At 41.6% G+C, this 16,164-nt stretch overlaps 1 protein-coding gene across 3 annotated transcripts in view; it reads left to right on the top strand.

Annotated features, from left to right (window-relative positions):
- The window catches only part of ETS1 (ETS proto-oncogene 1, transcription factor), a 130,470-nt gene that overhangs the window by 99,965 nt on the left and 14,341 nt on the right, over window positions 1–16,164 (top strand). For all 3 annotated transcript variants that reach the window (XM_087970077.1, XM_087970076.1, XM_026681212.2), the window contains 3 exons: window positions 1,300–1,377; window positions 1,908–2,156; window positions 6,713–6,973. In XM_087970077.1, coding sequence (XP_087826203.1) covers window positions 1,300–1,377; window positions 1,908–2,156; window positions 6,713–6,973 — 588 coding nt within the window. The remainder of the gene's footprint in view (window positions 1–1,299; window positions 1,378–1,907; window positions 2,157–6,712; window positions 6,974–16,164) is intronic.

The following is a 16,164-nucleotide window of genomic DNA, read 5'->3' as shown; positions in this document are numbered from 1 at the left end:
TGGTGCCTTTTCTGTCTTTGTAAGGCAGCCTGTGGTAGGTGAGTCACCTCTGGCTAAAATGTTTTGAAATACCTTAGTGTGTTGGAAGCCTGCTCATAAAAGTAATCTGGACAGGTCAGAAAGTTTGACCCTGGCCATCTTGATTACTTTGACTATGCAATTCTTCATGGTTGCTTTGGTAAAAGTTTTTGAAGTTATGGCGCTAGGACACGCTGCTCAGTACAATCTGGCCTAGTCAAGCTGATATTGAGCATAGGGGCTTCTTATCCTGGTTGAACAGTTCATGGGCTACATAGACCCCTGAGATGCTTTTCTAGATTCCCCCAATTCCTCAAGATCCTCCTGTTGACTAAGAGAATTGTATTATTCTATTTGTTTTGCTAACAAATTACACGGAGAATGTAAGAGTACCGAGCCTAGGTTCTGTCTTAGTCTCAGTACTCTTCAATATCTTCATAAATGATCTAGATGAGGAATAGAAAGGGAACTCATCTCATTTGCTGACGACATTTTTCCCTGTGTGCAATTTGTTAGCAAATAACTGAATAACGAAGACATAATTTCCTGCATAGGAGCATGATGCTTTCCTTGTTCACAGTTTTGAACAATTGTCAAATTAAACCAAAATCATTGAAAAAATATTCAGCGATTTTGCAACATGACTAGACCGTGCCATATGGCATACTCATGAGATGTAGCTGCCAGCCACAAACAGTTTTCCTAGTCTGATAAAAATTGAGGGAAAATCCTATTACCCAACTGTAAGTCATGTAACCGTATCAACCACGTTTGTTTAATAGAACTTAAGGAGGACAATTCTCGTGTTTATCTTCCATTAGCCAGCTTGGCATATGGTTGGTGATGATGGGAATTGTGCTCATATAATGTTGATTACACCAGCTTGCTATCCTTATTGCAGTCAGTACCTTCAAGCTGTTTAAAATAATAGATGTTACATAGGAAAAGTCATGGAAATCATATACAAATTTTAATACAGATGTTCATTCATGTCATGGAAAGCCATGCTTACATGTACATTACTGGACTCCGGCGATTCATGCCTTTATGGTCCACGTGTTGCATTTCCATAGCAGATTTCTTGGTAATTAACACTTCCAATGTTCAACAAAGTATTTCCATAATTTTTCCTTCACGGGCCCTTTTTGACGTGTTCATCACCACGTTGTGTGATGACTTTGCATCAGTCACAGTTTCTCAGTTTCACCTAACTATGTATATTGTTGTTAATTGTATTGTTGTTGAATAATTGAGATATTCTCTTTCATTTATTTGCTACAGAAGAGATCAAGCCATATCCAGCAAATGGAATAAATACTGCCTATCCAGAATCTCGCTATACATCCGACTACTTCATTAGTAAGTCCAATTCCTCTCTTTCTTTCTTTCTTTCTTTCTTTCTTTCTTTCTTTCTTTCTTTCTTTCTTTCTTTCTTTCTTTCTTTCTTTCTTTCTTTCTTTCTTTCTTTCTTTCTTTCTTTCTTTCTTTCTTTCTTTTCCTTCCTTCCTTCCTTCCTTCCTTCCTTCCTCCCTCCCTCCCTCCCTCTCTCTCTCTCTCTCTCTCCCTCCCTTCCTCCCTCCCTCCCTCTCCCTCTCTCCCTCTCTCTCCCTCCCTCCCTTCCTCCCTCCTACAAGAAGGTAAATTAATATGTGTAGAATACTGGGCTCTAAACAAATCTAAATATATGTTCTGTTAACTTAGAACAAATATTGGAATGTGTGACCTAGTATACCTCTTCCCAATTACATCTGCCTATAACATCAGATCTAGCAGAAAGGGCATGTTGCAGGATCTTTGGCAAATGCTAGACAGCAGCCTTTTCTGCTGAGGTGCCCACATAGGTCCCTAAAACCCTGGATCACCACTTCATGCCATTTTTCTCCTTGCAGGTTATGGCATTGAGCATGCTCAGTGTGTGCCTCCATCAGAGTTTTCTGAGCCCAGCTTCATCACAGAGTCCTACCAGACTCTCCATCCAATCAGCTCTGAGGAGCTCCTCTCTCTCAAATATGAGAATGAGTACCCATCAGTCCTTCTTCGCGACCCAGTGCAGATGGACTCCTTGCAGACAGACTACTTCACAATCAAACAGGAAGTCGTAACACCGGATAACATGTGCATGGGGCGTGCCAGCCGAGGTAGTGTAGACAAATAGATAATAAGGGCCCCTCTATTTGGGGCATTGTGGTTGCTTCTGTTCCATTCCTGGTACTGCAAAAAACTTCTTCAGATCATGGTTGCAATCTGCTGGTGAGCAGCCTCACCATATCAGCCCTGGTGTTGCAGTGGTTAGAATGCAGTATTTCACGCTAACTCTGCCCACAGTCTAGAGTTTGATCCGTGGTGGAGCAGTGGTTAGAATGCAGTATTGCAGGCTAATTCTGCTGCTGACTGACAGAGTTTGATTCCCACCTGCTCAAGGTTGACTCAGCCTCTCATCTTTCTGAAGTCAGTAAAATGAGGACTTAGATTGTTGGGGGAAATATGCCAACTCTGTAAACTACTTAGAAAGGGCTGTAAAGCACTGTGAAGCAGTATATAAGTCTAAGTGCTGTTGCTATCAATTCAGACTTCTATCCTTCCAAAGTCGATAAAATGAGGACCAAGATTGTTAGAGGCAATATACTAACATTGTAAACCACCCATTTAAAGCAGTACAGAGTGGTATACAAGCTTAAGTACTGTGCTATTGCTATTGCTGGCAACTTTTTCTAAATGGTGGATAATTTTGGTATAGTATGCCTAAGTGATCTTACTGGAGAAATGTTCTAATCTAGTCTTCCCCAACTACTGACTCTGGAAGTCATAGTCCAAGACATCTTGAAGAACTGGCAAAGGCTATTGAAAAAAAAAATGTGCAACTGTCATAAGTTAATGGCCCCCTTGACACTGTGAATTGCTTTGTGACAAAACTCAGGGGGGAAGATGTATGTTATAACTCCTCACTCAAATGGGGACACCAGGCTTATTTGCAAATAAGGTTGAATGACTTTGGTTTCAAACATGTATATACCCATAAATCCATTATCATCACCACCATACCTTTAATATATATTTCAGATCCATATCAGCTTTTTTTATTCAATAATAAATTGGATTTGACCTCATTCTTGGCCCCAGTTCTGATTCCCAGACACCCCTGTCTACACTTGACATTGGGGTTGAGATGGTTTTATTTTTTTTCCCATGAAACCCAGCCTTTTGGTCTGGTTTTTTTTAGCACAAAAAAAACAACAAACCAATGAACAAACAATAGCTCACCTACTGTTGTGCAATAACTGCACTATCTGGGATTTCATATCACTAAAAGCTATGATTGAACCACGGTTTTTGGAATATGCTATGGTTAGTTGAGATGACACTGTGATCAAGCCACAGTAGCTAAGCTCACCTATCACACAATATTTAAAAATGGAAAAATTTCTGGAAACATCCATATACTTTTCTTGGCAACTATTTGGAAGTGGTTTGCCTTCTAGGATTTATTTTTTAATTTTCCAGTGTAGCCTACACCCTTGTTTTCCCATCCAAGTATTATCCTGGTCTAACTGACCTTGCTGAGCTCTTTTGAGATCAGCCAAGGTTTACAGGATACAGCTCCCTCATTGGGCACATCAACCGACTAAATAAATAATGTGTTTTGTTTGTTTGTTTAACAAATTTATCCCTCCTTTGGGATCACTTTGCAGGTTTATGAATAAATAAATAGCACTATTTTGGCAAGGTGATATATCTCCTTTGACTGATGGACACTTTCATATGCTATGCTATGCAAGATTTTTCAACTAGAAATACCACCAATAGAATTGTTGAAGAGTTGTTTGTTTTCTTAAGCCATGCATTTGCTTTTGAGTGTTCTAAAGATGCAATATGAGAAAGGCATTGCACGCCTTTCAAATTCTAGATTTTAGAGACTCTCTATACTTTGCTTATCTCAAGCAAGTGATTCCTGCCATTATCTAAATTCTTACTAGATATATTTTGGGGGTGGGTGGATAGGGAGGTACATACTGGACAGGATATGGAGGTCAAATCAAAACATGGCAAATAGGCCAGTTCAAAGCCTTCTCCCCACCTCTGAGAGTTATTATGTGGGCTTTGGTTGCCACCATCTCTGCCAAAACATAATCCCAGCAGCTGTTTTCAGACTGGTTTTGGTAATTAATGAACTCAAATGATCCTACTACACTCCTAAGGTTGTCAGTAAAACTGAAATGGTTGAGCAACAGCCATCAAGTGGAATTCCAGAGAAAGCAGTGTAAGATCTTATTTGTTTTGTTTTATTTGTTCACTTTTGAACCTGTGTGCTTTGGTAGGAATTCAAATTTTTAGCTGAAGTAAGAGTGATTAATCTGGGCAGAGTTGCCTGACTTGACATATTGGATTTCTGGCGAAGTGATCTCTTAAGAAGCAAAGAATAAACAACCCTCATGTTTGCCAGGACTGAGGTAATATCTAATGGTCATGAGGAGGAGGAAGAAGAAGGGACAATGCACAACCTCTCCTTGTTTGTAACAGAGGGCTCTGCATATGTGGCTGAAATCTGAAAGTGTTCAAATAAATGCATACATACATATATATATAAGGAAATATATATTTTATATTATATATATATATATATATATATATATATATATATATATATATATATATATATATATATGTGTGTGTGTGTGTGTGTGTGTGTGTGTGTGTGTGTGTGTGTGGATCTTTGGTTATTCAGGTTTTCTCCCGCGTAAGATTGGAAGTATCTAGGCAACGTTTCGATGAAGTCTCATTCATCATCTTCAGGCTTGTGTCTTCAGCTCTGTGCTTCTCAGAGTGAATTGCTTTGTGACAAAACTCAGGGGGGAAGATGTATGTTATAACTCCTCACTCAAATGGGGACACCAGGCTTATTTGCAAATAAGGTTGAATGACTTTGGTTTCAAACATGTATATACCTATAAATCCATTATCCTCACTCTGAGAAGCACAGAGCTGAAGACACAAGCCTGAAGATGATGAATGAGACTTCATCGAAACGTTGCCTAGATACTTCCAATCTTACACGGGAGAAAACCCGAATAACCAAAGATCCACATACAAATACCCGCGAGAACCTCAGAAAACACACACACACACACACACACACACACACATTGATGTGACAAGTGCTAATCTGTATGCTTGGTGGTTTCCTTATAGCAGGTCAAATGGTTTCTCCATCTAGCTCAGTAATCTGCATGAAGACATCATTCCTTCTTCTTGCAACATCTTGTTGTTAGATGGAGAAATTGGAGATTGAACTAGAGATTGAATGTGAGATTGAACTACTTTCGGTTTATAATCTTGGCCTTTCTTGTAAGACTGTGCTCCTGTCCAGCTCCAAAAACCAAGAAAGACACACACACACAGTTACTTCTAAGAAGTCAATGTTCCTCAGCTATATGCAGAAGGCCTCCCCAACTAAAGCAAACTACTTGCATCATTAGAGATATACTCTTGAGAACTTCTAGCACACTTGACCCTCTATCTCCCAACCAAACTACTTAAACTTACTATCTCTGTCCTCTGGAATCCAGACTATGTTCCACCATGGCTCCACAGCTGTAGTCCAGGCTATTTCCCTCCTTAGGATCCAGTGAAAGCCATAAAGAACTCCGTCCCTTCTCAGGTTTGGCGATATCCTTACCTGAGTAGGAGAAAAAGTCATGCAAATGTTTAAAACATGGAGACAATGTTCAGGCAGTTTAGAGGGATAGATTCGTCCTGTGAACTCTGATTTCACAATGGTCCTGCTATGAATTCTTCAAAAGATTAAGTGATATTACCTACACCAAGAACTGCAAGTGTCAGATGGACACAACACTTAAAGAAGGGAATATGAGATCCATCTTCATCTCATTGCAACTTCAACTTAAGCCTCTCCTTTACACCTGTTTTGGACACCATCCAATATGGCATAGCGCCCTTCTAAACCCATCATGCCAACAGCCCTCCAGGGCAGATCTATACCTGAAGATACTCATGTCTGGCTCCTTTTCAGCAGTAAACCTACCACAAAAGCCTTCATGGTGGAGTTGCAGGAGAAAAATACCGGGACTGCATGACTTCTTTTTGTCTGAGAACTACATTAACCTCTTGAGGGACAGGCTGAAAGAAGGGGAAAATGATGCAGTTGGGGGCAGCAACATGAATTAAGCTAAAATAATATTTCATTTAGGATGGTTAAAATGATTGCTCACCATGTTTATAATGACTTTTTCTTTATATCACATTAAAACATGATATTGAAATCAATGTTGGTGAGGATCTGGACAGTGGTGGGATTCTACATGTTTTCCAACTGGTTCTATGAGAGTGTGCTTTGCACTCGCATGCACACAGCACTCAAAAAATGCCCTCTGTCAGCGCTAGTGTTTTTTTAGTTGTGCGAATCAGCTGAACTAAAAAAACAAGGGAATATAGGACAAGAAAGGATGGGGGAGAACAGCCAGAGGTGTTATTTGCTGGTTCTCTGAACTACTCAAAATTTCTGTTACCAGTATGCCAGAACCGGTCTGAACCGGCTGAATACCACCTCTGGATCTGGAGGTCGTCTACAGGTAGTCAGGCAGTCAGATGTTATTTGTAACCTGGGCTGTTTTCTTCTTCTTATGAAGGCATCTCAATCCCTGGTTGGAGGTGAACTTCCTTTGTTCTTGCCTTGCAGGTAAACTTGGGGGCCAAGATTCTTTTGAGAGTATAGAGAGTTATGACAGTTGTGACCGTCTGGCGCAGTCTTGGAGCAGCCAGTCATCCTTCCAGAGTCTCCAGCGCGTCCCTTCTTATGATAGCTTTGATTCGGAGGACTATCCTGTCCCTCTGCCCAACCACAAGCCCAAAGGCACTTTCAAGGACTATGTTCGAGACCGAACTGACATGAACAAGGACAAACCTGTCATCCCTGCTGCTGCCCTGGCCGGTTACACAGGTAAGATGCTGGAGAAATGTGGGTGATCGAAGCAGTTTCTCGTGGCTGCATTCATGCATACAACATGCTCAAATTAGATTGGTCAAGGAAGGATCTGGTGGTTTGCATTTGTGCAATCAGCTAAGTGAAGGTTCCTTAAAATTTTGTTTAATATTTCTTCTACAACAGGGGTGTCAAACTTGATTTCATTGAGAGCCGCATCAGGGCTGTATTTGACCTTGGGGGCTGGGCTGGGCTGGGCGTGGCCAGGGTGGGCGTGGCCAGCTTGATGTCACTTGTGTCGGAGTCTCCTGTGATAGCCCAAGTGCACGGCCAGCGAAAACAAGCTCCCCATCTCCATTTTTGGCCATGATGGCCTCCTGCACCTCTCTACCAGAGAAAACAGAGCCCTGTTTTTGCTGACAGAGGCACCCCAGGTCGGTCCTTCACTGTTTTCAGGGAGGCCCCGCAGACCAGATCTAAGCACCCCACTGGCTGGATCCAGCCCCCTGGTCTTGAGTTTGACATCCCTGATCTACAATCTCAGTGCTTTTGGTTACTTTATAATTCATCTCATTCTACAAACCAATGGGCTAAATTGTTCACCTGGATCAGTGCGTTATACAACCACAACTCGTGTGTCATTCTCATTGGCAGGATGAATGACAGTAACAATAACACCCTCACTGAATCTAGGTTACAAATATGTTGGATGTATCTACATAAGTATATTAAGCTCAAGTAAATAACATCCTTTTATGATGTACTGTGATATCTTGGTTCATAAATATACTAAGACAATGACTAGATTCTCACAACACACCAACTACAGATTTGCAGTTCCACATGGTCTAATCTAGCCTTTGTACTTTCTGACTTTCTGCATATTCCTAGTATTTAAAGCATTTTACACACATCACATTAGGGATGCTTACAAACCTTAAACCTTAATTAAGACTGGGTACCATTAACGTCATGCCACTGTTGGAATGAAGAAGGAGCTTGAAATAGATGCCTTGCAGAGGCCATACATCCCAGAGTTAACAATTAAGACTTATCTCTTTCAAGCTTGTACCTTAAACAGCAGCAGTGAGACTGTTAGAGCTGCATTTGAGACCACACCTGAATGTTATTATTTCAATTTGCAGAGGTTTTTTTTTAATATATGTAGGGGTGACAATTCTTTGTGAGTGTGTGTGCATGTATGTGGTGCCTCTGGGGAAGATGAAAGATAATTTTAGGAGCTATATGCAAGAGGAAGTGGTTAGTCATTTTAGTTCTGAGCTATGAATTGTATCTGTGGGTTGTAGAAGCAGTAGATGTAGGTGAAGAACAGAAAGTAGGATGTTGATTGAGGCTGAATGGAGAGAGGCTCCGTTCAGCCATGATTGTGGGGTAGATATGAAATGAATCCAAAAAGTCCATTGAGCTGTTTCAGATATTGCAAGGATGCATGTTCATTCACATGGTGTATATCACTCACTCTTTTGTTTACTAGATTTATATTGTTGGGAGTTCCTAGACAACCAGTAGCTCACAGTTTCATGAACAGTGTCATTTTTTGTCGGTTACTATGACTGCAGTTGGAAATATGCCACTCAACAGAATAATAAGTTGAATAAGTCAAAATCCAGCATCTGGATGACTGTGCAACCAATCATAATAAATAACTGTTTAGACTGGATTTGGAATTTTTATCCATCTATTGAGTCCTTCCCGAGGAACTCAGATAGGCAGATGTTTGATGCTGGAGAAAGTATCGTTTCAGGATGTAAGCTGTTCCAAGTAAAGCTGCCTTTTGCAATTGACTGATGGTGATTTTTGTCAATGCTGACTGTGTTCAAGTGGTGCTTCGGTTGCTTTGGGATTAACTATTGGTACTATCTTTGCTTTCTTTGCCACAGTTCTGTTTGCATTTCTAGGCAAGCACCCCCTTGAATTAACAGTTGTTGATAAAAAAAGACCAAAAAGTCTGCATAGTGGATGTTGTGGTACCTACAGACAGCAGAAGAGAAGAGAAAGAACTGGAGAAAATCACAAAATACAATGTCCTGCAAATAGAATTCCAATTCTTGGTTTGTTGATCTCCAAGTTATACTAGTTCCCAATTGATGGTCTTCTGTGGATCGTATTATTGTTGCTTTTGCTTCCTGTTCAGAAATTATTATACGTTATTAGATGATTAGTATTGTGGGGAACAAGAAGGCAGCAGTGGCTTTGAATCCTGGAAAATCATAAAGGTGAAAGGTGCCAATAGTTCATTAAAAGTGAGACCTATAAGCTAAGAGTTCTTGGGTTCACTTTGCCTATCAGTTCAGGAGGTGACCTTAGCTAAGTGGTGTTTTTATCTTTAATTGTCTTATATTCTTTCACTGTAATATGAAAATGAATATTATAATGCAAGCTTTTCTCATAAAAAATGTTGTAAAATGGCCAAACAGACTTTGGTATCATGTAATGAACTTCAGAAATACTGACTTAATAAATAGAGGAAAGCCCTCCATTTTATGGGAAATTAAGATGACATTGTGTTTATCTCTGCAGTAAACTGCAAAACAGACCAACAGTTTTGTAGATTTTACTTTGTTGATAGTTTCACTGACAGCAAGATTATTTGTGCGGTTTGTAATCGCCAGCGAGGCACAACCTACTTGATGATAACAACTTTGCTGAGAAGGTGATGCTTTTGGTAGAAACCCAATTTGGCTTTTGATGTTTTCTCAAGTTGGCAACGAAGGCGCAAGCACCACTATCTATGCTCCACATCTTAACTGATTTTGGCAAATTGTCAGGGCTGTTCAGAAGTGTTGCAGTATTCCCCACCCAATGTTATTCCACACACCCAGAGCAGATCAAAAAGTTTGTAAAAGTTCATCTGTCAGATCTTCTTAATCAAGCAACTATGTTGGTGGTTTGGACAGACTTTGAAACATCACCTTCCTAACACACCTGTCTTTTGTTAAATTAGTTCTAGATCATCTATAGAAGCTGATGTTTTTCTATGGTTCCTTATTCATTGCTACCTAGATAGGTAGCAAGAGGTGCAGAAGGGCAAGGAAGATACTGAATTCTGTAGGGTTGTAGTTGTGTGAAATTAGCCACTGCATATGTAAATGTTGGTTTCTGGCTTGTTTGATCATTAAATAATGATTTATGGCTTTCTTGAAGCCAGCCAATGGAGGTTACTCAAATTGTAGTTAAACAAGGCATAACATAGCACAATACGTAAACTCAACCATTACGGAAGGCATAACCAAAATCCAAACCAAATTCCTGTTGGGTCAAACCAGGTTTTCCCATTTTGCAGATTATACAACTAAAAGGTGATTTCCAAAATTGACAAAAACAGCAACAACAACAACAATAACTGTAGCATAATTACAATCAAAAATATATATCTCAGGAAGGTGGCAAACCAGATCTCTTACAGGCCCCCAGACCTCTTCTTTTTGAGCTATCCTGTATATTATCAGATAGTTTGGAAAGGATAAACAATTCTTATGGCTTATAGAAAGAAGTGATGAAAATTCACTGCTATCTGCAAATGTTCCCATTCTCAAAAAATACATTTCTGGATCCCCCCCCCCCCAAGCAGGATTACTGATTGATAAGATTGTCAGATCCACAACAAATATGTATGGGTCAAATTCACAATACATCCCAGCCGCAACATAGTGTTCAGGAGGCTGTAAACAGCAGTGATCACCTCTGCCACTTGTGTGAATCCTTGCCAGATGCAAAGCCCGGGTTGGCCAAGTATGCAGCCAAGATTTATGGAGTGAACCACGATGGCCAGGTTCAAACAATGCATTAAACTGCAAAAAGTGATTGAACAAATTCAGAGGTGGGGTAAATGCAACCCACTAAGCCAAAAGCAAACAAACACACGTTGGCTTTGTATGTTGTGCAAATTAGACCCAGCAAAGGTAGACCTACTCTGACAAAGACCAACATAATCTGGAAGTTATATCTGAAATATCACATGCCAGTTTTGGTTTGGATTGTACTTTTGGGAACCACTGAATTAATTCAGAGTGGCATAATCCAACGGGAAATCAAAAGCTTTGGACTGATAAATTTTGCACCTGCCTATTGTACTTCTTAAAAGTTCTGGTATGAGAGTGTCTTTAGGCTGTTGGAGAAGTCCAACAAGTGGATCAGTTTTGGTTCAGTTACTCTAGCGACACCTGCTAGACATTTGCAAATGAGAACAAAATTAGCTGTTAGCATTCATGGTTGGCCGGTGTTGCGATTTTTCAGAAAAAAAAAAAAAAAACTTTGACGAGACAAATGTGTAACAAAGTAGTGGTATTAATTTTTAGCGACGTCTTTTTAATTTCACATCCCTTTACTTTTCCTCAGTTTCATAATGACTATAATTAAATCCCAAGGGAGGGATGTGCCCTTCTCTCTCTCCCATTCTGTCCAGTTTGGAGTAATTTTCTAGAAGGTTGCAAGGACGCCTTCTCCTGTTGAGCATATGTATAGGTGCTCCAGGCCTAAGAGACGCTTGAGGGGTGCTCTCTAGACCAGAGGTGTCAAACTAGATTTCATTGAGGGCTGCATCAGGATTGTGTTCAGAGGTGGTATTCAGCAGGTCCTGACCAGTTCTGAAGAACCAGTAGGGGAAATTTTGGGTAGTTTGGAGAACCGGCAAATACCACCTCTCCCTGGGCCCGCCCCCATCTATTCTCCACCGCCCAAGTCCCAGCTGATTGGCTGGGTCTTCTTTTGTTGCCCTGCACAGGAGAACGGAGCTGGAAAGCAGGTTAGTGGGATGGGGAGGGAAGGCGATTTTGCAGTAACCTTCCCCTGCAACACCCACCAAGCCACGCCCACAGAACCGGAAGTAAAATATATTGAATCCACCACTGGTTGTGTTTGACCTCGGGGGGCCAGGGGGCTGTGGCTACGGTGGGTATGGCCAGCTCAACATCACTGACTCTGTTTTCGCTCGCAGATGGTTGCAGGGGGCTATTGCAGCTGAAAACTGAGCCCAGGAGGGCTGTGGGCAGGCTGCACACAATCCCTACCCCGCTGAGCTCTGTTTTTGCTGGCAGAGGGCTGCAGGAGGCCATCACGGTCCAAAACAGAGCCTCCATTTTTGCTGGCCGAGGCACTGCGGGCCGGTCCTTCGTTGTTTTCAGGGTTGCCACATGGGCCAAATCTAAGCATCCCATGGGCTAGATGTGACCCATGGGCCTTGAGTTTGACACCCCAAATCTAAGTACCCCATGGGCTAGATGCGACCCATGGGCCTTGAGTTTGACACCCCAAATCTAAGTACCCCATGGGCTAGATGCGACCCATGGGCCTTGAGTTGACACCCCAAATCTAAGTTGGGCTAGATGCACCCATGGGCCTTGAACACCCCAAATCTAAGTACCCCATGGGCTAGATCACCCATGGGCCTTGAGTTGACACCTAAATCTAAGTACCCATGGGCTAGATGCGACCCATGGGCCTGGGTACCCATTGATGTGGGCCTTGAGTTGACACCCCAAATCTAAGTACCCCATGGGCTAGATGCGACCCATGGGCCTTGAGTTGAGTACCCCATGGGCTAGATGTGACCCATGGGCTAGATGCGACCCATGGGCCTTGAGTTTGACACCCCTGCCCTAGACATTACTTTACACTCCCCCACCCCAAGTGAGACTTCCATAGGATTTTCTTAAAGCCAAGTTAATTTCAGAACAAGAATGGGAAATTTCAGAGGGGCATTTATCTGCAAAAAGCCCACTCATTTGGGATGAGAAGGAATATCTTAAAACTGGATGACTACATCAGTTTTGGCTTATTTTTAAAGGGAGTTTTTTCTTCTTCTTTCCAGACAGTGGCTGATGGGCCATAAATTATTAACATGTAGGTATGTTTGGGTAGGCTAATGATTTACTTACTCATGTTTCTGCATAGCTGCTTCAGATTCTCTCATTCATCTCCGTTTTGCTGACAGTTTCATGTGGAATACTCTTCCTTAGCATTTTGTCACATAGGAACCACAAGCTGTGTTATGTGGAAAAGTGCTGCTCTCTCCTTTTTTAAAACAACAACAACAACAACAACAATAAAAAAAACCCTCTGCTTTGCAAATCACCATTTTTGGGAGCACTAGGACATGTTACAGCTAAATAAAACCATAAGTATGCAATAGCACAAATCTTTTTCTAAAGTAGCTGAAGACAGTGGTTGCATAAAAATGTAGAAACAGTCAATGGGATTAGAAGCTGTCAGTGCCCTAGTTAAGCTTCTTCTTCTTCTTCTTCTTCTTCTTCTTCTTCTTCTTCTTCTTCTTCTTCTTCTTCTTCTTCTTCTTCTTCTTCTTCTTCTTCTTCTTCTTCTTCTTCTTCTTCTTCTTCTTCTTCTTCTTCTTCTTCTTCTTCATCTTCCTCCTCCTCCTCCTCCTCCTCCTCCTCCTCCTCCTCCTCCTCCTCCTCCTCCTCCTCTTCCTCCTTCTCCTCCTCCTCTTCTTCCCCTTCCCCCTCCCCCTCCTCCTTCTTCTCCCATCTTTCACCTTCCTCCTCCCTCCTTCCTCTCGCCCTGACTGTGAAGGACTCTGACAGATTACAGATAGAAAATAGCAGAATATAGGACTTCAGGAGTTTATGTGTTTTAAAGTCTGCAGATGACTGCCTTTTCTCTAAAGCCAGTGGGATTGCTACATTCATAACATCATACAGCAAAGGGATGCTTATGCCATTGACTCTAATCTCTTGAGCCCAGGATAAAGAATCTCTGATGGATGCCTCTCCTGTTTCTGCCTGAACAAATGCAGAGAAGGGGAGCTTATCATCTCCTTCACTTATTGGTTCCAAGGTTGAACTGCTTTAACCTTTCAGGAGGTTTTCCTAGCACTCAACTGAGCCCACGCCTCAATGCACCAACTCTGTAGTAGAAGGCATGGCATGTTCTTCCTTTAGTCAAAGATGTAACTTCTAAGAAAATTTGGAACAGGGAACTATAGTTTTACCGTGACCTTTGTTCAGTTAATGCCTGATCAAAGATGTACAGATGTTTTGGGCTCAATTCTGGAATTCCTGACCAATTTGCTCCTTTTTGGCTAACATATCTGGAGATGACAAGTTGGAGGAAGTTGCCATCAAGTGACATCAGAAAATGAAGAAAATTATATCAAGACATTCCCAGAAAGTCCCAACAAGGCTGACGGTTTACCAGGGACAAAATTAGAGTTGTGCCAGCAGAATCTTCTGAGACCAAACTGCAAATATGTCACTGATTATGTATTCACTTCCTGAAGGGGCTTTCCTCAAACAGGGTTCCCAGTGTAGTCACCACTCCACAATCCACTGGACATATCATATTTTCATGGTGATGCTAGAGGATTCCTAATGTGTAACAATCCCCCATTGGCTGTTCTTGAAGAGTTTCCTTCACCATGATGAAGGCGAGACAAGGGCATTCATTGTGAATCGCATTTAGCATGTGAGGCACCTCTGACTGGCTCTATTCTTAGTCCACCCTTTTTCTATAGTACAAAGGTCAGCAGACACTGGGGAAAGAAACCCAGAACGTTCTTCCTCTTCCTTGTGATGAGCAGAAGGGTTGGTTTCTTGCAAGCCATTCCCAAAATGAACAGGCTTGCTGGATTCAGTTTGGGCTGAGAAGAGCCCCTTTTTTTGATTGAATTTCAAAAGGTTATACCACAAAAGGCAGATTGTTATTTGTGCCCAGAATGCCAACATCAGATGATTTCTCTGTTTCATAATATATAGAATCCGTATGTCTAAATACAGCCTAACAAAGACACTTTTGAGTTAGCAAGCACATTGCAGACTCTACAAAAATTAATCAAGAGGAGTGGTCTTTACAGACCTTTGTTTAGTCTGGCTAATAAACAATGAAAATCCTGAAATATGTTTCAGCTTCAGTTGGACTCATTTAAATAAAGTGTAATGCAACTAGAATGTGTTTGACCTCCAATGGTAGACAGTAGATATTTAAGCAGAGGTTAAATAGCCATAATTCAGGTAGATTAAATAATTTATGGAGTCCAATTGATGGAATCTCATACCAGTTTTAATCTTACTCCTAAATTTATTGTAGTGTCTACATTTTCCTCGATAGCCCTCTTGCTTTAAAATTACCAGAGGAATCCAAAACTAACTTTTTAAACAGAAAACTCGGGATGATTCTTGTACACGCAGTGATGTTTATGTTCTCTTCCCCTTCCTCTTTGGATGTGTGACGTTCTCCTATTTGTGTGCATCATGAGCTTTTTTAGAGTTTCTTTTCTTTGAAGCAGTAGCAGTGGTGGTATTCTACTGGTTTGGCTTGGTTTGAGCAAACCTGTAGTAAAAAGTGCTACTGTTTGGCCAAACCGGTAGTAAAAAAAAACAGCTACTGGTTCGACCAAACTGGTATTATTTTTCCCCTCCCGATGATCAGCTGTTCCGATGATCAGCTGTGCCGGGATCCTCGCTATCTTAACTGCTTCACCCAGGAGGCTTCCCTGAGCCCCAGGAGGCAAAAAGGGGCCCTGGGAGGGGTACTGCACAGCCCCCCCACTCGTTTTTTGCTTCCTGGGCCTCAGGGAAACCTCCTGGGAGAAAAACGGCCTCCCAGGAGGCAAAAAAATGGCGTGTGAGCAGGAGCAGGTCCTGCAAAAAAAGAAGCCATGCCCACCGAGGGACATGGCCATGCCCACTTAGCCACGTGCACAGAACTGGTAGTAAAAATATTTGCATCCCACCCCTGAGCAGGAGATAGATGTGGTCCTATTTAAAGTCCAATCATTCCATCAGCGTTTGGCCTCTGTTCTAGGTTCATCAGGCACATAGTTGAAAGTACAGACAGCTTTATCAAACTCTGTCTCTTTGGATAATGATTTCATACTGTGCTGGAGCATGTAGAAACTGGTTCCACTAGGCTTAGCAAGGTGTACTCCAGAAAATATGCCCTATTTATGTTGCCAGAGCTAAGGAAACTCTGGGTGTAAGAGAAGGAGTGGCAGAATCTGGAGGTGGGGTTAAAAGAGGAATCAGCCTAGAATTCCTACATAGCCACAAGCAAGTTAAGTCCAACTCCCTTGAATTCCTGTTGACCCTTATCTATCACCAAGCCTTTGCCAACCATTATTAGAAGATGGTTGTGCTTAGAGATGAGTAGCAATAAATCAGTTTAATGTGTGGACCTGGCCTTTCCTGCTTGACATTACACAAGATGCTCTTTGCATTCTTGCACATTCTTAGCTG

This window comes from Notechis scutatus, chromosome 7, assembly GCF_049901735.1.
Source record: "Notechis scutatus isolate UNSWTSFEM ecotype Mainland chromosome 7, rNotScu1.2, whole genome shotgun sequence".
Taxonomy (NCBI): domain Eukaryota; kingdom Metazoa; phylum Chordata; class Lepidosauria; order Squamata; family Elapidae; genus Notechis; species Notechis scutatus.
Note: the sequence above shows the minus strand (reverse complement) of the source record. Positions and strands in the feature narration are given on the sequence as shown.